Raw genomic sequence first — 24711 nt, 5'->3', positions numbered from 1 at the left:
TTGCCCGCAGAGTATACTCACTGACAGAGGCATGGAGTTTACCTCCAAACTGCTGAATGAAGTATGCAGATTATTGGATATAGGTAGATTGAAGACCAGCCCCTTTCATCCGGAGACAAACAGTCATGCTGAGCGCATGAACAGTGTTATTGGTCAAACACTCCGGATCTATGGTTACAAGGCACAGGAAAACTGTCCGAAGCTGTTACCAAGTATCCTAGCGGGTTACAGGATGAGTCCTGCAGTCAGTTCGACGGGTTTCTCGCCATACTTCATGGTGTTTGGCAGGGAACCTAGGTTACCAATTGACAATGTACTAGAGCCTCGCACGCAAGGTCTTTCAGTACAAACACGTCCTGACTTGAGGCAGTTGCTTGGTTATATCGATATTACCAGAGAGATTGCACGTGAGAATGTACAGATTGCTCAGGAAGCATACAAACAACAGTTTGACAAGAAGTCAGCTGAACCTCCATACCGTGTGGGAGACATGGTATGGCTCTACTGTTCTAAAGTGCCAAAAGGGTTTAGTAGGAAACTCTACAAGTCGTGGCAAGGACCATTTTATGTGGTATGGAAATATCCATCTCACACATTTCAGCTACGCAGATGTGGTGATGACAAACTGATCAGATCACCCATTCATGCAAATAGACTGAAACCATATATCAGTCCAGACGCTCGCCCTTTGGCAATACTGTTAGACTTATCTGACGATGAGGAACTAGATCCTGACATGATACCTGACAATGAGGTTGTTGTGTCAGAACAGGAGGCAGGTTCTACCTCAGCTGATGAGTTGACATCAGATGAAGGGGATACTGATGCACATGAAACGGCAGGCGCGGCAAATGAAGACGCCACTGCTGAGATTGAGACTAGTCCTGAAATGGAGGACAGGCAAATCGAAGCCTTAGAGAAATGTATGTCGGATCGCCAAGTAAATGGTATAAGGTCAGATATGCCAGTATCTCAAAAAGAGAATGGGTTCTAAGAGAAATTCTCCCATCAGAGGTTGTGGAGGACTTCCATATCAGGGGGACAATGACAGGTAAAGCGAAGCGGAAACACAAAAGTAAACAATAGGTTTGAAGATGATGGAAGTAGCAGACGTGTGCTCAGTCACGTATTATGGAGTATAAGGTTGTTAACACACCAGTAATGGACAGTAGTTTATACAATAAGTAATTTGTAGTCCCACTGTATTAAGATATGCATCAAATAAAATATGGTTACTAAGATAGGCCATAGGAGTGTGAAAGTTGTAGAGGTAACATGCCTACACAGATATGAGATGATGAAAAAGTCGTAGAGGGAACATGCCTACGCAGATATGAAATGATAGTAAGTCGTAGAGGTCACATGCCTATGCTGTCAAGCCGTTGAGGAGACATGCCCACATAGTAATAATGTTGACAGGGACGTAGAGGAGACATGCCTACGTTATTTGAATATAAACACATAGATGAGGAAATGCCTATGCTGTTTCAAAGCTTGAAAGATCAAGTCTAGAGATGCCTGACAGTCTCTAGTGGTGATGTAGATATGTTTCTACCTCAAGTTGCTGAGTATATTGAGGACAGTCGAAAGACTAACGATGAATTCACTCGGGACGAAGGACAGAGGGTCGATTTGTCTCGTAGCTTGGGTGAAGACCTATAAATCGGTCGTGGTGTGTAGATGATTGGCCAATCATACCGGTAATATGTTCAGAAAGGTTTGCCTAGTCAGAAGGCTATTGTGTACCTCCTGTTGAGGAGAAGAGATGTGTTGCGAATGATTCAGACATATGATACAGTATTGCGCAAAGACGGTTGACAAGGATTCAACCATGTGAGTTAGAAAGAAAATACGACTGCTAATTAATGGGACTTAATTGACGCTAGAATTTAAGTTACATGACAAGGCCTTTAGCTCTATCAATATTCAACTGACCCACAAGTACAACATATTGTTGACACATGAATTGAGACTGTATGAGCATAGCGCTGTGTTCTGCGGTTTCCTTAATGTTGGTAGACATTATTTATGGGAAGTTAACATGTTGTATGGTACATTGATGACGATCAATTGGGATTGTTGGATATTGTTTTACAAATAGGAACGCTATGGTTTCATAGGGATAGAGAAAAGAAAAGAAAACTGAGATCAGATCTAGAAATCTGAGAGTTTATTTGGATATTTGTGTTCTACAGGACCCTTCAACTTCACACTTAAGGTGATGATGACACTACTGGTGATGTGGAACTCAGTACCATTGGCGACATGCGTTCAGGATATCTATCGTCTTCACTGGGGTACTACCTTCAGTCACATGGGAAGACTCTTAACGTATGAATAGACGTGGTATCATACGTTTGCTATTGAATTGCCCAAGATCTCTAACTGTCCGACTCTGCCTAGAGATATTTGTAAGAATGCTAGTCTTCTAAGGAATCGCACGTCCTGTGATGAGAACATGACGGCTGTATTGAATTTTATTTATCGCATACATGACGACACTTTAAACGAATAGGGTTGATGGGTCACTTTGATCAAAAACATTATTCCTCAAGGTCCAATTCCTGGTTCTCAGACTCGCTCCAAGAGAGCATTGCTACCTTTTATTGGTGAATTCTCACATAATTTATTCGGAACCGCCTGTGACAGCGACGTGAACATAATACGACAACATATCAATATCTTATCAAATAGAATGAGAGCGGAAGAAGCAGCTTTTAATGTGTCACAGGATTACATGGGTTCATACATGTCTAAGGCCAACGACAGAATGGACGGTTTGAAGCAAGGTAAAATTGCAAATCATAATGAACTGACTGAACTGATAAATGTAGAGGATGGTAAGATACGATGGTTTCAGGCCATGTATGCACATTGGATACAACTTGTTGCAAAGGAGTTGCATTTTGCTACTAGGGTTGAAAGGAAGATTAATCGGTTGAGCACGGGATTATTTAACTTGTTAGAAAATGTACTATCACCCGAGCTGATACCTTTCCAACATTTAAGGCGTGCTCTATCAAAAATAAGAGCATTGAAGGATAAATATCCAAATTTCCATCTGGCTCATAAGGATTTGCCATATTATTACACAGCTACCAAGGTACATTATGCAAGACATGACAGTACTGTTTATGTCACTATGATGTTACCAGTAACATCCAAAGATAGAGAAACACAACTTTATCAAGTTAAGTTATTCCCAGTTCCTCTAAATCACACTTCTGGTGATGCCACAGTGGTTGGTGAGACCATACCATATATCGCCATTTCCACAGTTGACGAGACGTTTTTGGAATTCACAAGTGATCAATATGAACTTTGTACTCAAAATCAAATGCTAATAAAATGCCACAATCTACCAGCTCAAAGATCATTTCAAAATCCTTCATGCAATTTGGCTTTGTTCCTTAATGATATTGACTTAGTTCATGAAGTTTGTGAAATTGGACTTGTTCCAAATGGTGCAGGCCATTTCATGTTTCAACTAAATTCAGGTGACCTGTTGTTATCTGGAATTTCCAAAATTGTCTACTCTTGTGCAGATAAGACCAAGACGATGAAAGGCTGTAGTTTGTGCGTTATACCATTGTTGTGCAACTGTAGAGTGGATGGAGACGGAATGACAATACCACCTAGACTGACAGGATGTCATGAAGCAACCACAAAAACTAATTTCAAATATCCTCTGAATGTAGGGCTACTGAGACACTATTTTTCGGCAGATGATCTCAGAGCAGAAGTGGAAAATTTCCTAATGGATGAACCTGCTAGCTATGATATTCCAGAATTTCAAGTGGCTAACCATACCTTTTCAAAAATAATGGGTGATGATAAAAAGATAAGAATTAGTCTTCGTAGAGCTGTGAAACTCGCAAAACAAAATAAAATAATTTACACTGACCCAACCGATCCTATTTTTATGAATAGCTGGACTCCAGTAGGAGGGACTCAATGGCTATCAGGAACATCATATATGATTTATGGATGTTTCTTTGGACTCATACTTTTAACTATCTACATGGGAATTCTGTCAAGAAGGCTAAGTGTACTAATTTTGGCTTGTCATCTTGAGAAAGCTTCAGCTTCAGTTCTGAACCGAAACTCAGATAGGCGTTTTAGATGGCTTCCACCAACTCCATCCCCCACAAAGGCTTCAACCGATAATAACCTGGCAAATATCAAAGCAATGTTTGATATTAATATTCTATTCTATGCAGGAGTTTTGGTTATCTTTGCCATAGCAGTGTACATTATCATGAAAAGAATGAGAAATTCTAACACTTATTTGGAAATAGAACTGGCTTCTAGAACTAAATGTACTCACGTTACCTTGGCCACGATTCCAGTTAGTCCATTTTATATTAGAAGTTTAGGAACAAACATGATTCCACAATCGATCTCCATTACAAGACGATTGGTGAAATATGACATGATTTTGTCATGGGGACCTAACAAACCGAGTTTGGTAAATACCATCACTTATGAACGTATAGAGCTACCCAGGAAGGTATCTCTATCATGGGTTAAGGCAGGTAGACTGACCAGAATGATGGATGAGGAATACATAGCAAGTGTTTCTCTGATACATGGGAACGTAGAATATCCCATAGTTGTTAACGAATCGGGTAGACCTTCTGCTCCTCTACCTTGCACCACCGCTACTGAAACAGCTGCTGTTAGGGAAGTAATATTAATTTATCCATCAGTTCCGAAGAGACCAGAGAGCATTGAAATGTCACAGTTTTAGAAATTTAAGTGATCTCAGACATACTAGTGTCCTCTTGTATTAATGTTGATGTTATATTGTATTCAAAAATGTTGATTATACTTACCTGTATACATGAATATATTGTATACAAATGTGTGTACTTATGAATTGATGACAAAATGTATTGAATTTATGAGAGAAAATATATCTGTTATATGTTACAGGTATATTGAATAAGGTGCATTGCATTGCATCGCAGGTTTTGTTTTTATTGTTTAAAAATGTATACTGTATTAGTAGATGCAGATGTTACACACAGAAATATTTGTGAGCAATTTTATGGATAGAAATATGTATGTTGTGGCATGTTTGATGTCTTCAATACTTGTTGATGGATCGTATAGGGGATAACCGTCAAAGGGAACATTTGGTAATACCCTACATAAATGCATGTTCAGAAATGTAACATTAAGTTGATGTTGTGTTGAAATTTTTTTTATAGTAATCCGTTGTATACAGTTCCCAATTGATGTGTTGATTATGAAGCACGATATAAATACTGTAGCTATTTGCTTTGAAGTAGTTAAATTGATACCTAAACAAAAATGAATGTTCTCAACGTATACAATGTACCGTAGTCTACATACTGGCAAGTTACGCAAAAACCTAATCAGTCTGATTGCAAATGTAAATAGAACTGCTTGGCCGCAATTGGACTATACGCTTTAACGTGCCATGATAGTTCACGGGGGTTTGGTGTGGCTAGCTCGTACCCCGAAGTATAGTGCAATTTGTGATATCGTTTGCGATTCCAATTATCTCTATAGAGCATGCTGCATACAATTACGCATATTTTTGACTATATCGCTTATCACGCACTTGCTTAACTAGTCACCGGTCGTTGACCACAGGGGTACACCTCCAATAGTTAGACGTCTGTGTAAGACATTGTTGTGTCTTACTATATATCTCAGTATTGTGAGTAAATATATTGTATTTAGTTATCATCAATTACCTATAGACTGAAAATGAACAGAAATAGGGTTACTGGTGCTTTTAGAAATTCCATCAATCATGGTGAAACTGTCACCATTACGCAGGAACAGGTGAGAACATGGGCTAAATGGTCCTTGTTCTTTGCAAATTTGTTGAGCTTATATTGTGGAGTTGACATGCCTGAAGTTATTTACTTAGAGGTACCAGAACTGATAACTCCATATATTCATAAGGAGATTTTGGCAATCTTCGCTTATGATTTAAAGGAACCTATTTTCGACAACCGGTTGCCAATCGCCACCACTATGAAAAATAGAAGGTACCGAGGATTTCAAATTCGACCCATAACCATGGTCATATATGGGATGTATTTCGGCTTCTTTGATATAGTAAAGTTGGGATTAGTCGGCATGTTGACACTGTCTAATGTAGGAGATTCTCTTATGATTTGTTATACTTCACCCTATCGAGAAAATTTGATGCCCTTCTTCTATGCTTATTTGCGAGGAGCTGGGTATACTACCGATCAAGTCAATAAATTTTGTGTATTTGGGGATGAAGGTAATTTAAACATTCAGCTTAGGTTGCGGTGGACACCACTTGCCCACACTGATGATTTCCCTTTCCACAATACCTGGAAAAGGTGTGGATATTGCCTAGAAGACTTGCTTGATGTAGACCGTTATGCAAGTAAGGGCTACGAAGTACAGCATTGTGCGTGGTGCAAACGTATGTACCATGCAACATGTGCCATGCATGTGTTGATTATTTCGAAAAAGGTTGAATTTGAGCTAAGGGATAATATTGCTGGCACATTAGGCAGGATGACAGAACAGAGCAATGGACATTTATTTGTTGACAGCAATAATACACTTCGGTGTGAAGTATGTCAGGTCAGGATGGATGCTAACATACGAGGGGATATATCGGATACTCTGGTACTACCCTATTTTGAGGCCCAAAGAAGGTCCGGGACAACCACCAGCTATGCTTGTGAGGTGGTCCAAAGTTTATTTCCAGATGGCATGGCATTTGGAATGATAGGGAATGAGTTTCAATTCCTCATTCAAGAACTCCAGAAGGACGATCCTTTCGAACATCTGGACTTTTATGCTACCATACCAGAGTATCAGTTAGAATTTCCTGACGCTTCAGAAAGTCAAACTTTCCACTATCGTACTTGTAGGGATGAGCAGCCTCATTCTACAAGATGGTGGAGAGCCCCTTTCCTCCAAAAAATTTCTCATTTAATGGTACAGTTTATTCAAGGTGGATTTTTCCCAATAAGAGCGAGTCCACCTGTTGTGGTCTCTAATGTAGTGATAGTGACAGTGACAGCGAAAGTGACGCTTCGTCAGTCTCAGGTCTACATTTTAGAGTTAACCCTGACGACTTGGACTGGTTAATCAAGGGAGTAATAGAATACATGATTAGGACATTGATGATAAGTTGTTAGTTGGTGTTGTAAAATTATTGTGATTTTTGCCTGAAGAAAAATGCTCATATGTCTGTATATATATACATGAAATTAAAGCGTTGAGAAGATGTTTTATTTCTACCAATCTGAATCTACCAAAAAAAATAAAATAACACACCTGAAACCTTTACAAAGAATGATAATTTGATTATGTCTTAATAAGCTTTAACATGTTATTCTCAGATAGGTACAACCCAAGACAGATCCTATTTGAGACATTACCTTGAAAAAAACAACAACAAATTTCATTGTATTGTTTTTTCTGGTCCTCAGATACATACACACACAAGTTGTTACATATTGATATTGTACTATTGTATTTACGTCTTATATTTTATTATCATTGGTCAATCGCATGGGACATGCTCTACAACAGGAAGGGCATGTATAACCAGGGTATTTTAGAAAAAGGGTTTTTGGTATTTACTTAAAATGTAGTTTACTAAACTAAGCTTTTGGGTAAAACATAGACGCATATGGGAGAAGTGATTGAGCAGGGTGAGGGCATCACCCCTGGGGCAAGTGATTATTGGTTTTACTTCTCTTAAGTGATAGAGTATAAACTTTTCATTAGTACAATGAATTAGTAGAATTGGTCTTGAAATGGGAATGTCAGGAGGGAGATAGATGGATGGAACAAAATGGTTAGACTTGTGGTGATCAAATATTTCTGAGTACTACTGCTTGATTGGAATGTCTAAATAACATGAATAAGTATCTTTTCGGCGTCTTCCAGTCTGGCAGAGTACTTGAGGGTATTTGATTATATGAGTATGTCCGAGTTGACCAATGACCTTAGGGAGGTAATCTAATTGGTTAGTCCGAAGGGCTTGATGGTAAAACTAATTACTATGGAAATTGGGGAATGACCATTATGACTCATTTCTCATGATGTCAAATGTGATTTTGGAGGGAGGAGCTAAAATTATCATCGATAGCATTTTGTTAGTTGTCCGAGAGTGGTGCGGGGAGTCGGGAGCATACAGCTGAACAGAAAGGTTCACTGTGGTTTTGTGATCCCGAGTCAGAAAAGAAGTAGAGTTAAACGTTCATCAGAAAAACCATCAGGCTTATAATACTGCTATACTGCTGCACCAATACAATTACGTGTTGCCTGCTAACTCTGACTATTCTGAGCCGGGGCACAATTTCCTTTTGATACACATTTGTTTATATGCAATTGGTTTTGCTGAAGAAACTGTTTTTATCATTTATCTTACACCATAATGTAAATAATACATAGACATAATTTAGAAGTGAGATTTGTTTTGTTATATTTCAATTGTTTCAATACATACACTTGTTATAGTGATACATTTACTCAAGCCAACAAAGTATTGTGTATTTAGGAGATTTCATTATGTTATGCTGCCTTGGACCTGGGAATTGTCCGCAGACACCAGCTGAAAGGCCGAGGGCCATATGACCCTTTATCCATAATTGTATGTGGCAGAGGAATGTTATGTTTAGAACATAAAGTGGGAAGACGATTTTGGTGCTGAAAGGCTGTAACTGGCTGTTTAAACATTTTCTGGCTGCTGCACATGGCAAATACGCCGCCTACTGTGTGAAATAAATGACTTAATTGTTGCTAATTAAACAAGAGGGTGAACCTGGAGCAATAGTCATTGTATAATGAACTGTCTCTTCTAATTAACTGAAAAGTCCATATTCATAAAATTTCATTTCATACGGTCAGAGACCTGACCTCTGATATGGTACACACTTCAGATGGAAATAAGATGGCAAAATTGATGAAAGCACTGGAATGTAAAAAATGTATTTTTTGCCAACAAACTGTAATACGATTTACAACAGTTGCTATTTCATGTCATCACTCTAAATATATTAAATTACAATCTAAACACACATTGTTGAAATTTGATAACTGCAGATTGCTGTCTCCTGCATGCCAAGGAAATGAACAGCTGATGGTGTTTAGCATGCCTCCTAAACAATCTATAATTGTCCTCGCAAATAATTCCCCATCAAGTCGACAATGAACATAAATACATAAATATTAGTGTGATTTCTCCTAAAGTAGACCATGAACAGAAATATAAAGTGAATGTAATATTGTGTTAATACTAATGCTAATATTTTCAAATACATGTATTCGCAGTGGAATAATTAATGTTCGAAAATGGGATATCCGAGGATATATCTATATAATCTGGTACTATTACTTGCAACATTATTCGAGTCACAAGTACCGAAAATCAGATACAGTTTCCACTGTGTGAAGATGAAATATCTCTGAAAATTAACAAAATGTCATCACACGCCAAAAAATTTCATTGCTTTGGGACCAGGGGAGGTTTTCTCTCATATGTAAACAATTCCAGGATAATCCCTGGACTACTGCCACTGACCTTCTTTGACTATATAATGTACTTGGAACTATACTATTGCCACTGACCTTTTGGGCTAAATGATGTACATGGAACTATACTACTGCCACTGACCTTCTTTGACTATATGATGTACATGGTACTATACTATTGCCACTTACCTTCTTTGGCTATATGATGTACATGGTACTATACTATTGCCACTTACCTTCTTTGGCTATATGATGTACTTGGTACTATACTACTGCCACTGACCTTCTTTGACTATGATGTACTTGGAACTATACTACTGCCACTGACCTTCTTTGACTATATGATGTACTAGGTACTATACTATTGCCACTGACCTTCTTTGACTATATGATGTACTTGGTACTTTACTATTGCCACTGACCTTCTTTGACTGTATGATGTACTTCGTACTTTACTATTGCCACTGACCTTCTTTGACTATATGATGTACTAGGTACTATACTTTTGCCACTGACCTTTGACTATATGATGTACTAGGTACTATACTATTGCCACTGACCTTCTTTGACTATATGATGTACTTGGTACTTTACTATTTCCACTGACCTTCTTTGGCTATATGATGTACTTGGAACTAAACTATTGCCACTGACCTTCTTTGGCTATATGATGTACTTGGAACTATACTATTGCCACTGACCTTCTTTGGCTATATGATGTACTTGGAACTATACTATTGCCACTGACCTTCTTTGGCTATATGATATACTTGGTACTATACTATTGCCACTGACCTTCTTTGGCTATATGATGTACTTGGTACTTTACTATTGCCACTGACCTTCTTTGACTGTATGATGTACTTGGTACTTTACTATTGCCACTGACCTTCTTTGACTATATGATGTACTAGGTACTATACTTTTGCCACTGACCTTTGACTATATGATGTACTAGGTACTATACTATTGCCACTGACCTTCTTTGACTATATGATGTACTTGGTACTTTACTATTTCCACTGACCTTCTTTGGCTATATGATGTACTTGGAACTATACTACTGCCACTGACCTTCTTTGACTATATGATGTACTAGGTACTATACTATTGCCACTGACCTTCTTTGACTATATGATGTACTTGGTACTTTACTATTGCCACTGACCTTCTTTGACTGTATGATGTACTTGGTACTTTACTATTGCCACTGACCTTCTTTGACTATATGATGTACTAGGTACTATACTTTTGCCACTGACCTTTGACTATATGATGTACTAGGTACTATACTATTGCCACTGACCTTCTTTGACTATATGATGTACTTGGTACTTTACTATTTCCACTGACCTTCTTTGGCTATATGATGTACTTGGAACTAAACTATTGCCACTGACCTTCTTTGGCTATATGATGTACTTGGAACTATACTATTGCCACTGACCTTCTTCGGCTATATGATGTACTTGGAACTATACTATTGCCACTGACCTTCTTTGGCTATATGATATACTTGGTACTATACTATTGCCACTGACCTTCTTTGGCTATATGATGTACTTGGAACTATACTATTGCCACTGACCTTCTTTTACTATATGATGTATACTTGGTACTATACTATTGCCACTGACCTTCTTTGACTATATGATCTACTTGGTACAGTGATCCCTTGCTACAATGGGTCCATATGATTGATGAACGTTATAGATGATCAGCGGTTTAACAGAGGTGGAGTCGTAGGTGGTAGATGACCAACAAATCATAATACATGTGTATTAATATGCGCTTTAATAAAAAACACATTGTATCCCTTCAGCGAGTTCAGGTGAATAAACAGGTATAACAAACTTGCTTCATAAAAATATGAAATTTGATGTAAAACATCACTAGACATGATGATTTACCATTTGAATTGTATTTCCTGCTCTCCAAGGCATTGTTTTATATGCAGAAATTAAGATTACTGTATGTATTTTCTCGTAAACTAAGTCGGAAATAGCAATCAGCTGTGCACACGTTTCCTCCCAATCTACCGGTGATTCAGTTATAAAGTACCCAATGATACAACTTCAAAGAATTTTTGATGCAGTGGTCGGAATCAATTGTGAAATTAATGTTTTATTAGGAGTAATATATTCCAATATCGTGTTATTTTAGTTGCAGCTTTCACTATATATATTTAAAATTATAATAACCATAAGCCTAGCACTTTGGTTCAGGTGGTATGCAGGATATTTTTACGTATGGAACAATTTGATCAGTCATCGTAGAGACTTCCCGCACTACATGTATTTCGATTGCGAAAACGTTATGTTGACATTTAACAGTCAAACTGCGTCAAATATGACTTTTAACGAGTCAAGGTATGGCATTTATGATATGTGTATCCATTCTCTTGCAACTAAAGTTTGTTTCAAGGCGTCAATATCGGTAATCTGACCGTGGTTGTTGTAAATAACGGTGAGTTGTGCGATCTACTGTTCACTTCACATATGATTTTGCCGAAATTATTGTAAATATTATTATAATTATTGAATGAAATTTTGAATAAAATTAATAATATATATTTCAAACATCAGTCCAGATAAACAATGAACACCTTTTTATAACCAGATATTATAATAATAGGATTAAATTGCATACTTCAGTTCGGATTTGTTGACTTATATTTCCGGTGTTATGTGCTAGCGGGGATCAGCTGATAATGTTTTTTTAGGTGGGGAAAACATCATGTCATTAAAAAACTTGAATTCATTAAAAATGTAAGTAAATTTTGGGAGCACCTTCTTTGACTAAAGAGTGCACTTGGTACTATACCATTGCCACTATATGGTGTATAGCAGATACAGATGCTTGTTGGAAGGGTGATGTAAGATCATGACAGATGCTTGTTGGAATACTGATGTAAGATCATGACAGATGCTTGTTGGAATACTGATGTAAGATAATGACAGATGCTTGTTGGAATACTGATGTAAGATCATGACAGATGCTTGTTGGAATACTGATGTAAGATCATGACAGATGCTTGTTGGAAGGGTGATGTAAGATCATGACAGATGCTTGTTGGAATACTGATGTAAGATCATGACAGATGCTTGTTGGAATACTGATGTAAGATCATGACAGATGCTTGTTGGGATGGTTATGTAAGATCATGACAGATGCTTGTTGGAATGGTGATGTAAGATCATGACAGATGCTTGTTGGAATACTGATGTAAGATCATGACAGATGCTTGTTGGAATACTGATGTAAGATCATGACAGATGCTTGTTGGAAGGGTGATGTAAGATCATGACAGATGCTTGTTGGAATACTGATGTAAGATCATGACAGTTGCTTGATGGAAGGGTGATGTAAGATCATGACAGATGCTTGTTGGGATGGTGATGTAAGATCATGACAGATGCTTGTTGGAATGGTGATGTAAGATGATGACAGATGCTTGTTGGAATGGTGATGTAAGATGATGACAGATGCTTGTTGGAATGGTGATGTAAGATCATGAAAGATGCTTGTTGGAAGGGTGATGTAAGATCATGACAGATGCTTGTTGGAATGGTGGTGTAAGATCATGACAGATGCTTGTTGGGATGGTGATGTAAGATCATGACAGATGCTTGTTGGGATGGTGATGTAAGATCATGACAGATGCTTGTTGGAAGGGTGATGTAAGATCATGACAGATGCTTGTTGGGATGGCGATGTAAGATCATGACAGATGCTTGTTGGAAAGGTGATGTAAGATCATGACAGATGCTTGTTGGAAGGGTGATGTAAGATCATGACAGATGCTTTTGGAATACTGATGTAAGATCATGACAGTTGCTTGATGGAAGGGTGATGTAAGATCATGACAGATGCTTGTTGGGATGGTGATGTAAGATCATGACAGATGCTTGTTGGAATGGTGATGTAAGATGATGACAGATGCTTGTTGGAATGGTGATGTAAGATGATGACAGATGCTTGTTGGAAGGGTGATGTAAGATCATGACAGATGCTTGTTGGAATGGTGATGCAAGATCATGACAGATGCTTGTTGGAATGGTGATGTAAGATCATGACAGATGCTTGTTGGAATACTGATGTAAGATAATGACAGATGCTTGTTGGAATACTGATGTAAGATAATGACAGATGCTTGTTGGAATACTGATGTAAGATCATGACAGATGCTTGTTGGAATACTGATGTAAGATCATGACAGATGCTTGTTGGAAGGGTGATGTAAGATCATGACAGATGCTTGTTGGAATGGTGATGTAAGATCATGACAGATGCTTGTTGGAATACTGATGTAAGATCATGACAGATGCTTGTTGGAATGGTGATGTAAGATCATGACAGATGCTTGTTGGAATACTGATGTAAGATCATGACAGGTGCTTGTTTGAATACTGATGTAAGATCATGACAGATGCTTGTTGGAATACTGATGTAAGATCATGACAGATGCTTGTTGGGATGGTGATGTAAGATCATGACAGATGTTTGTTGGAATGGTGATGTAAGATCATGACAGATGCTTGTTGGAAGGGTGATGTAAGATCATGACAGATGCTTGTTGGAATACTGATGTAAGATCATGACAGATGCTTGTTGGAATGGTGATGTAAGATCATGACAGATGCTTGTTGGAATACTGATGTAAGATTATGACAGATGCTTGTTGGAAGGGTGATGTAAGATCATGACAGATGCTTGTTGGAATACTGATGTAAGATCATGACAGATGCTTGTTTAAATACTGATGTAAGATCATGACAGATGCTTGTTTGAATACTGATGTAAGATCATGACAGATGCTTGTTGGAATGGTGATGTAAGATCATGACAGATGCTTGTTGGGATGGTTATGTAAGATCATGACAGATGCTTGTTGGAATGGTGATGTAAGATCATGACAGATGCTTGTTGGAAAGGTGATGTAAGATCATGACAGATGATTTTTGTAACAGTGATGTAAGACATCATGTAAGATCAGGAAAAATACTTGTTGGAATGGTGATGTATGTTGACTTTCACTTTCCAGAGTGTACATGGATACTCCTTCAGAAATTGTGGTTGGCAAGGTAGCAGATGGCTCTCACAGTATCATCATGCAGACTATGAACTTCCCTGACACAGGTAGGTCATACAGTACTTCACAGACATCGGACTTCCCTGACACAGGTAGGTCATACAGTACTTCACAGACATCGGACTTCCCTGACTCAGTGAGGTCATACAGTACTTCACAGACATCGGACTTCCCTGACTCAGTGAGGTCATACAGTACTTCACAGACATTGGACTTCCCTGACACAGGTAGGTCATACAGTTCTTCACAGACATTGGACTTCCCTGTCACAGGTAGGTCATACAGTACTTCACAGACATCGGACTTCCCTGACACAGGTAGGTCATACAGTACTTCACAGACATCGGACTTCCCTGACACAGGTAGGTCATACAGTACTTCACAGACATCGGACTTCCCTGACTCAGTGAGGTCATACAGTACTTCACAGACATCGGACTTCCCTGCCACAGGTAGGTCATACAGTACTTCACAGACATCGGACTTCCCTGACACAGGTAGGTCATACAGTACTTCACAGACATCGGACTTCCCTGACTCAGTGAGGTTATATCCAGTAAACTACTGTTATAACAAACTCAAAGGGAGCTCTAATTCTAGTTCGTTACAACTGTAGTTCATTTTAAGCATGTATACTACATATACACCGCAATTTGACGGGACTAAAAAACAGTTCACTATATCCGTTTGTTATAAACGTGTTCGTTATGAACATTGTGTACTGTACTACCTCACAGACATTTGACTTCAATGACATAGATGGGGTACACTACCCCACAGACATTTGACTTCCATGACGCAGGTGGGGTAGACTACCTCAGACATTTAACTTCCATGACACAGGTTGGGTACACTACCTCACAGACATTTGACTTACATGACACAGGTGGGGTACACTACCCCACAGACATTTGACTTCCATGACACAGGTAGGGTACACTACCTCACAGACATTTGACTTCCATGACACAGGTGGGGTACACTACCTCACAGACATTTGAATTCCATGACACAAGGGGGGTACACTACCCCACAGACATTTGACTTCCATGACACAGGTGGGGTACACTACCCCACAGACATTTGACTTCCATGACGCAGGTGGGGTACACTACCCCACAGACATTTGACTTCCTTGACACAGGTGGGGTACACTACCTCACAGACATTTGACTTCCATGACGCAGGTGGGGTACACTACCCCACAGACATTTGATGTCCATGACACAGGTGGGGTACACTACCTCACAGACATTTGACTTACATGACGCAGGTAGGGTACACTACCCCACAGACATTTGACTTACATGACACAGGTAGGGTACACTACCTCACAGACATTTGACTTCCATGACGCAGGTGGGGTACACTACCCCACAGACATTTGACTTCCATGAAACAGATGGGGTACACTACCTCACAGACATTTGACTTCCATGACGCAGGTGGGGTACACTACCCCACAGACATTTGACTTCCATGAAACAGATGGGGTACACTATCTCAGTGACATCTGACTTCCATGACACAGATGGGGAACAGTACCTCATGGACATCTGACTTCCTTGACACAGGTAGGTTATACACTACCTCACAAACATTTGACTTGCATGATACAGATGGGGTACACTACCTCATGGACATCTGACTTCCTTGACACAGGTGGTATACACTGTACACTACAGGTAGGACTGCCATGCTGACATCTGACCTCTCTGATATAGGTAGGCCATGGTGACAAGGTAAATGTAATGATACCCCATCACATCATACTGATTCTGGTTGTTGTTTTATGAAATGTTTCTATATCATCAAACTCTAGTTGATCTACAAGTTTAGTCATTTGATAAAGAAAACATCACCTTTTTTATGCATAGTGGTGTGGAATCCCTGGGCTGACAAAGCAAAGGCGATGTCTGACTTCGGAGATGATGAGTACAGCAACATGGTGTGTGTGGAGGCAGGATATGTGGCACATAGGGTGCAGCTGAACACCGGCCAACAGTTTGTGTGCAGTCAGAAGTTAACCTTTGTGCCAGCAACCCAATAGCCATTGCTCTGGCATATAACCTAATGTATGAGGAGAGATCTGTTATGTAGGTGCACTTATAATCAGGGACTGAGGTCTGAGATAGCTAACTGCTTGGCACCAATGTAATTTGATCAGCAATTTAATAAAGTGAAATACATAAAAAAAACATTTACTAATAAATGACACAAACTTGGGTCCTAATTTTGGTGACGGAAACATGTGCTTGTTTGCTTTGCAAGGCCAAGTCTGTATATGGACGTTGGTGTTATATGTGGATTGCTTTGGTAGTGACAATCAATAAGGAAACAGATGAGATACATGGCTTGCCTGTTCACAGTGTTGACCAAGTTCATTTTGGAAGGTAAGGGAAAACTGTTGGGTGTTTTCTAGCCAACACACATCAATACAGTTTACTGCAAGGGATATGAAGCAAGTATACATTCCAGATCATTTAGGGTACATTTATGGGATATTGTTTGAACCTTTTTGCATTCTTTTGAATGTTTCTACTTTTGTTAATAAGTAGTATGCTATGTTTTCAAAGTATAAATAGAAATATTAAATGTTTATGTGTTATTGACCTCTTCTGTGAATGACCTTGGAAGAAATATAAGAAACATGTAATGTTTATATTTGCTTTTTTCATCTTTTCTTCTGTTGTGTTGTTATACATTCTTCTGCAAACACTAAATTCGTCCATATATAGTTCAACCAGATTAATGTGTACACTAAATCCTTCTGCAAACACTATATTCTTCCATATATAGTTCAACCAGATTAATGTGTACACTAAATCCTTCTGCAAATACTATATTCTTCCATATATAGTTTAACCAGATAAATGTGTACACTAAATCCTTCTGCAAACACTATATTCTTCCATATATAGTTCAACCAGATTAATGTGTACACTAAATCCTTCTGCAAACACTAGTGGCGAAGGGTTAGCTTAGTGGTTAAGGCATTTGCTCGTCACGTGGAAGGCCTTGGTTCGATTCCCCGCATGGGCACAATGTATGAAGCCCATTTCAGGTGTCCACCACCGGGATATTGCTGGAATACTGCTAAAAGCAGCGTAAAACCATACTTACTCAATCAATCTGCAAACACTTTATTCTTCCATATTTGGTTCAACCAGATTAATGTGTACACTAAATCCTTCTGCAAACACTAAATTCGTCCATATATAGTTCAACCAGATTAATGTGTACACTAAATCCTTCTGCAAACACTATATTCTTCCATATATAGTTCAACCAGAGTAATGTGTACACCAAATCCTTCTGCAAACACTATATTCTTCCATATATAGTTCAACCAGATTAATGTGTACACTAAATCCTTCTGCAAACAGTATATTCGTCCATATATAGTTAAACCAGATTAATGTGTACGCAAAATCCTTCTGCAAACAGTAAATTCGTCCATATATAGTTTAACCAGATAAATGTGTACACTAAATCCTTCTGCAAAAACTATATTCTTCCATATATAGTTCAACCAGATTAATGTGTACACTAAATCCTTCTGCAAACACTAGTGGCGGAGGGTTAGCTTAGTGGTTAAGGCATTTGCTCGTCACGTGGAAGGCCTGGGTTCGATTCCCCGCATGGGCACAATGTATGAAGCCCATTTCAGGTGTCCACCACCGTGATATTGCTGGAATACTGCTAAAAGCAGCGTAAAACCATACTTACTCAATCAATCTGCAAACACTTTATTCTTCCATATTTAGTTCAACCAGATTAATGTGTACACTAAATCCTTCTGCAAACACTAAATTCGTCCATATATAGTTCAACCAGATTAATGTGTACACTAAATCCTTCTGCAAACACTATATTCTTCCATATATAGTTCAACCAGATTAATGTGTACACTAAATCCTTCTGCAAACACTATATTCTTCCATATATAGTTCAACCAGATTAATGTGTACACTAAATCCTTCTGCAAACACTATATTCTTCCATATATAGTTCAACCAGATTAATGTGTACACTAAATCCTTCTGCAAACACTATATTCTTCCATATATAGTTCAACCAGATTAATGTGTACACTAAATCCTTCTGCAAACACTATATTCTTCCATATATAGTTTAACCAGATTAATGTGTACACTAAATCAATCTGCAAACACTATATTCTTCCATATATAGTTCAACCAGATTAATGTGTACACTAAATCCTTCTGCAAACACTAGGGGCGGAGGGGTAGCTTAGTGGTTAAGGCATTTGCTCGTCACGTGGAAGGCCTGGGTTCGATTCCCCGCATGGGCACAATGTATGAAGCCCATTTCAGGTGTCCACCACCGTGATATTGCTGGAATACTGCTAAGAGCAGCGTAAAACCATACTTACTCAATCAATCTGCAAACACTATATATAGTTCAACCAGATTAATGTGTACACTAAATCCTTCTGCAAACAGTACATTCGTCCATATATAGTTAAACCAGATTAATGTGTACACAAAATCCTTCTGCAAACACTAAATTCGTCCATATATAGTTCAACCAGATTAATGTGTACACTAAATCCTTCTGCAAACACTAAATTCGTCCGTTTATAGTTAAACCAGATTAATTGCCTCCAGTACTACTGACCCATCACAAATGATAGCATCAATAATCCGGATACCTCAATCTGATGTACAAACTAAGCAGGCTGTGATAGACGATGGGATCGGTATCTGGCCGTCGTCTTCTCTATCAAATAACCTTGATGCCATAGAGCTGACCTTCCAGTGCTGGTCTGTTCCCCTCAAAAGTTGCACTGTTGACTTTAATAGTTCTTGGAAATGGTGTATTGATTCACCCACCAGCTCTAGATAGATTATATCTCCAGAGGAGGATGAGTCACTGCTGACTGTAGAAAGTCATCCTCTGAACTCGTGATCGTAAACGATTCGTCACCACAGCTACATACAGCAAACTCTTCAGTAAAGGCTAAAAGCGTTGATCCAATCATCCACCTCATGAAAGCTTTACAGGAAGCTCCACTGGTTTTTAAGAGAATTCATGAAGTGTATTAACCTGAAACAGTAACATGTCTATTATGTATCGAGATTAGATATTTTTTTCAGTTTCAGCTACAAAACCAGCCTTATTAAAAACACCTTGCAACAATGTAATTTGTGGCAGGCAATTACTTTTTTCTGAGGTCTGAAGCAGAAGAATTGTCGGGAACAATTTATTTTTTCGATAAAAGTCCACGCTCCCTCCCCTTCCCCGAATATCAAATAGTTGGTGCCCTCACTCGAGTGTGTCTACAACATTTTTTTATAAAGCTGTACACCTGTATGTCAGTGTATATCTTATAAAACATAACCCCCGTACATGTGATGATCACTTTTTATCACACAAGGTTTGGCACAGTATTGTTTGAAATAATTATTTCATTTACTGACTACAGAAATAGGGGAGGGACAGGTGCAGTGCTGGTACGTCGACTGACCGTGAAGACCCTGGTTGGAACCCATGCTTGTCGGAAAAGGCGAGGCGACCACGCTACTGTTTGTTTGTTTGTTGTTAACGCCACACTCAACAATATTCCAGCTATATGACCGTCTTTAAATAATCAAGGCTGGACCAGACAATCCAGTGATTAAAGTCATGAGCATCGATGCACACATTTAGGATACGATGACATGCATCAACCAAGTCAGCGAGCCTGACCACCCTATCCCGTAAGTCGCTTCTTACGACAAGCTTTAGAGGGGGTCTCGACCTACGAGGTCAAAAGGTTATTGATTCTATTTCTCTTAGTGACAACTTCTCATCAGTTCAAGGGAATTAGTGGGATCTGGTCTTGTAATATAAATACAAGAGAGCAAATGAAAAGATGGAACAGATAATCAGTCTTGGAGTGGCCAAATATTGTATGAACTACTGCTTGATTGGAATCAGATTAAGGATCTCTTGGTAAATACCATTTTGACATAGTATCCGGCTTTCATCCCAGGTTCATGAACTATGTTCGATTGACTGATGACTTTAGATAGTTAACTGAGATTTTAGACAAGAAGAGTTTGATAGCACAAATTGAATCTGCCACCTGGGGGCTGGAAATTAAACATTATTTCGGTGTGTGTGTGTGTAGTGGGGGGGGGGGAGCTAAAATTATCATCGATAGTATTTTTGTTAGTCCAGGAGTGGTGCGGGGATTGGGAAACTCACGGCTGAACAGAGAGGTTCTTTCGGGGATTGCCTAATAGTCGGGCCAAGAAAAGTCGGGCCGGGCCGGGCCAGCGGGTAATACTAAAAATGGATTGCAGAATAATAAAACGAAACGTGCATATCTAGGCAGATCTCAAATGTCCAGAAACGGATAGTTTTGCTCATTTAATTGAGTTTGAATCAAAATGTATCTTCAGCAATGTAATAAACTGATAATTATAGCTACATACCGAGAGTTCATACCGAAAAGTCAGTGTCTTGACTGTGTCTTTACTTTGATGAGAAGGTGTCTCAGCGACCTTAGCGTGCAGGGGTGTGATGTCCTGGACAGGAATTCGAAATGACAGTGTTTTGACTACTCTTCTTTCATTAATTAACGTGTTTGGCATACCTAATTAACCTTTACTAATTCATGTTAAACCAACACAGGATGTTTTCTGCAAGTGGATATTCGCGAATGTCATAGGACTGACACGACACGTGTTAATAACTGTCAAAGCGCTTCTAAAATTACAACACATACTTTACATCTATAGACTACTTATAATATCATATCTACCTATATAACACTTTAGTGTCTCATATTGCAGTAAAAGTAGACACTGCTTTAACATCAGAAGTCACTAAAAGAGAAAACCCAACCCTACTACGATCAGTAGCTATCACTAAAATTCAAACTACCTGGGACAGCTGGGCCCATATATACACTGATGGATCCAAGAATCCTATCAACAACAGTGCTGGTTAAGGGATCCATATCCACAGCTCCAAACCCCAAGCACATTCAGTTCGCTTGCCCGATGGTCAGTCAGTATTCACGGCTGAATTGGAGGCAATTCATCATGCACTCAAACTCATACCGGAACTCCCGGAAGCAAAGGCAGTCGTCCTATCAGACTCGCTAAGTGCACTTCAGGCCATCAGTGGAAGAAAATCAAGCCAGAGCAGCCAGGACGAAAGTAAGACAACTCATAGACGATTCTAAAAAAGAGTCATGGCAGACCTTCTGCAAATCCCTTAATGAGAAAACAAATGCTAAAACAGTCTGGAGCAAAATACACGCAATCAGGGGTAAGCGTAAACCCACAAAAATTCCCAAGTTAGCCAACGCCCATACAGTCAAAGAAAAGGCCAACATTCTAGCTGAGCACTTCTCATCTGTCAGCAGCAAAACAAATTGCAGCGATGAATTCAAACAGGCAAAAATGCTTATGCCTAAGATCTCAAAACGGCCGCAAAGCAAGCATCTGGTATACAATATACCATTTACTGTGACAGAGTTTGATGATGCGATACAACATAGAAAAGGCACAGCACCTCGTCTTGACACAACCAGCTACGAGATATTGAAAAACCTACCTGATCAAACCAAAGGCTTACTCACTGAGTTGTATAACACGATATGGTCCAAAGGAGAAGTCCCAAAAGCATGGAAACATGCTGCGGTTATCCCGCTGCTAAAGCAAGGGAAAGACGAAGCCCTACCAAACTCTTATCGACCGATCTCACTCACCTCAAACATGTGCAAAGCCATGGAAGCCATGGTTACAAAAAGGCTCATGCATCATCTTGAAACTGGCAACCACATAAAACCTGACCAAAGTGGCCTCAGGAAGGGACACTCGTGTCTAGATCATATTCTAAGACTTGAAAATGAAATAAAAAAAGCCCAATTAAACAGACAATACCTAGCCGCAGTATTTCTGGACTTCAGCAAAGCCTTCGACATGGTATGGCATGACGGACTCCTCTCAAAACTATCACAAAATGGAGTTGAAGGGAACATGGCAAACTTCATAGACAGCTTCCTGCAAGACAGGTCGCTTTCAGTTAAAATAGGGAACAATCGATCGGATCCTATGGCACTGGACAATGGCACGCCACAAGGCAGCATTATAAGCCCAACCCTGTTTAATATCATGATCAATGATCTTTTTGACCATGTCAACTCTCCTACCCAAACTTCTAAGTTCGCTGATGACGGAGCAATATGGGTAAAGCACAGAGATATCTCACAAATCAGAAAAAAACTCCAGTCAGCCCTGGACGGAGTAGATCAATGGTGCAATAAATGGGGATTCACCCTTTCAAGAAAAAAAACAAAAACTGTTGGAGTTCTATTCAAACGCCGGGGGAAAGATGCTATGATACCCCGTGTCTCCATAAAAGGCAAACCTATCAAATTCGAAAAATCTGCAATATTTCTTGGAGTTATCCTTGATCAACACCTCACTTGGCGCAAGCATATAGAATATGTGGAAAACAGATGTCAAAAAGACCTGAATGTATTACGGGCAATTTCAGGCACATCTTGGGGCACATCGAGGGACACTCAGCTGGACCTCTACAAAGCTCTTATCAGATCAAAAATTGACTATGGTTGTGAGGCTTTTCACTCAGCATCAAATACTGTCTTGAGGCGTCTAGACAGAATACAATACAAAGCCCTAATACTGGCCACAGGCGCAGCGACAGGCACCTCACTAGAAGCACTACAAGTAGAAACGGGAGAACTCCCATTGAAACTAAGACGAGAGCAGGCAATATTATCGTTCTGGGGACGAACATCAAACCCTTTGGTTAAAAAGATATGGCAAGACAAAAACGCTCGAGATGAGGCCCTAGCTCGAAAAAATCCCTCACTAAAGCCATCTGGGATATTAGTACGTGAACTCATTCGAAGTCACAATTGCGATGACATTCAGCCTCCAGAAAGTCACTACAAAGGGTTACACCCTCCCTGGACTTTACAAACTCCCAAAGTTGACACTGCTTTAACATCAGAAGTCACTAAAAGAGAAAACCCAACCCTACTACGATCAGTAGCTATCACTAAAATTCAAACTACCTGGGACAGCTGGGCCCATATATACACTGATGGATCCAAGAATCCTATCAACAACAGTGCTGGTTACGGGATCCATATCCACAGCTCCAAACCCCAAGCACATTCAGTTCGCTTGCCCGATGGTCAGTCAGTATTCACGGCTGAATTGGAGGCAATTCATCATGCACTCAAACTCATACCGGAGCTCCCGGAAGCAAAGGCAGTCGTCCTATCAGACTCGCTAAGTGCACTTCAGGCCATCAGTGGAAGAAACTCAAACTCCAGGCCAAACACAGTCAACAATATTCTATACGAATATACAAAACTATCGGACCAAGGGCAACAGGTGGAGCTGTGTTGGATCCCCTCTCACATAGATATTCATGGAAATGAAAAAGCAGACTCACTGGCGAAGCTAGCTCTAGACAAAGCGGATATACAGCCTATTCCCTTTAGTAAACTAGAGATAAAAAGCAAAATCAAAGCCTCCATAGCAAAAAGATGGCAAACCCAATGGGACGCAAGTAAGATCGGCAGATGGCTATACAAAATTCAACCCAAGGTCCAACAAAAGCCAAACTCATACTCAAATAAAAGGAAAAGTGAAACTGCTATCTCACGCCTCAGACTTGGTCACAACCATTGACCACCTGTTACTAGAATGTCAAGACCATGCCCCAGCCCGGGCTAGGTTAAAACAAGAATTGCAGTTAGATCCGCTATCTGTCATAGATCTCCTAAAGCCAAGAGATGCAATAGCGAAGGCCAAACTAACTCTATTTCTGAGAGATGGACAGCTGCTCGAACGTATATAAACAGAGCAGCCAAGGATAAAAATGAAATCATATCAATAAAAGAAAATAGAAATCATATCAATGCAAAAACAGAAATTATGTGAACACCGAACTCACAATAGATATGTGAACCCTTCTCACACACAGGAGTCCCAAAGAGGGACAGGTCAGCCGAAATTGCCTAGGCAGAAGGCGACCTCTTAAACACCTAATGCAACAACAACATATTGCAGTAGCAAACACGGTGCTCAAAAATGAAGCCCTTTTCCCTCTACATT

At 39.4% G+C, this 24711-nt stretch overlaps 1 protein-coding gene across 1 annotated transcript in view; it reads left to right on the top strand.

The window, feature by feature from the left end:
- Positions 1–17259, top strand: part of LOC124131427 (putative glucose-6-phosphate 1-epimerase) — a 55491-nt gene extending 38232 nt beyond the window's left edge. The window contains exons 9-10 of the mRNA XM_046494710.2: positions 14552–14646; positions 16477–17259. Of these exons, the coding sequence (XP_046350666.2) occupies positions 14552–14646; positions 16477–16649 (268 nt within the window). The 3' untranslated portion in view covers positions 16650–17259. The remainder of the gene's footprint in view (positions 1–14551; positions 14647–16476) is intronic.
- Positions 17260–24711: the final 7452 nt, after the last annotated feature.

This window comes from Haliotis rufescens, unplaced genomic scaffold (assembly GCF_023055435.1).
Source record: "Haliotis rufescens isolate VD_foot unplaced genomic scaffold, xgHalRufe1.0.p SCAF_1, whole genome shotgun sequence".
NCBI lineage: Eukaryota > Metazoa > Mollusca > Gastropoda > Lepetellida > Haliotidae > Haliotis > Haliotis rufescens.
Note: the sequence above shows the minus strand (reverse complement) of the source record. Positions and strands in the feature narration are given on the sequence as shown.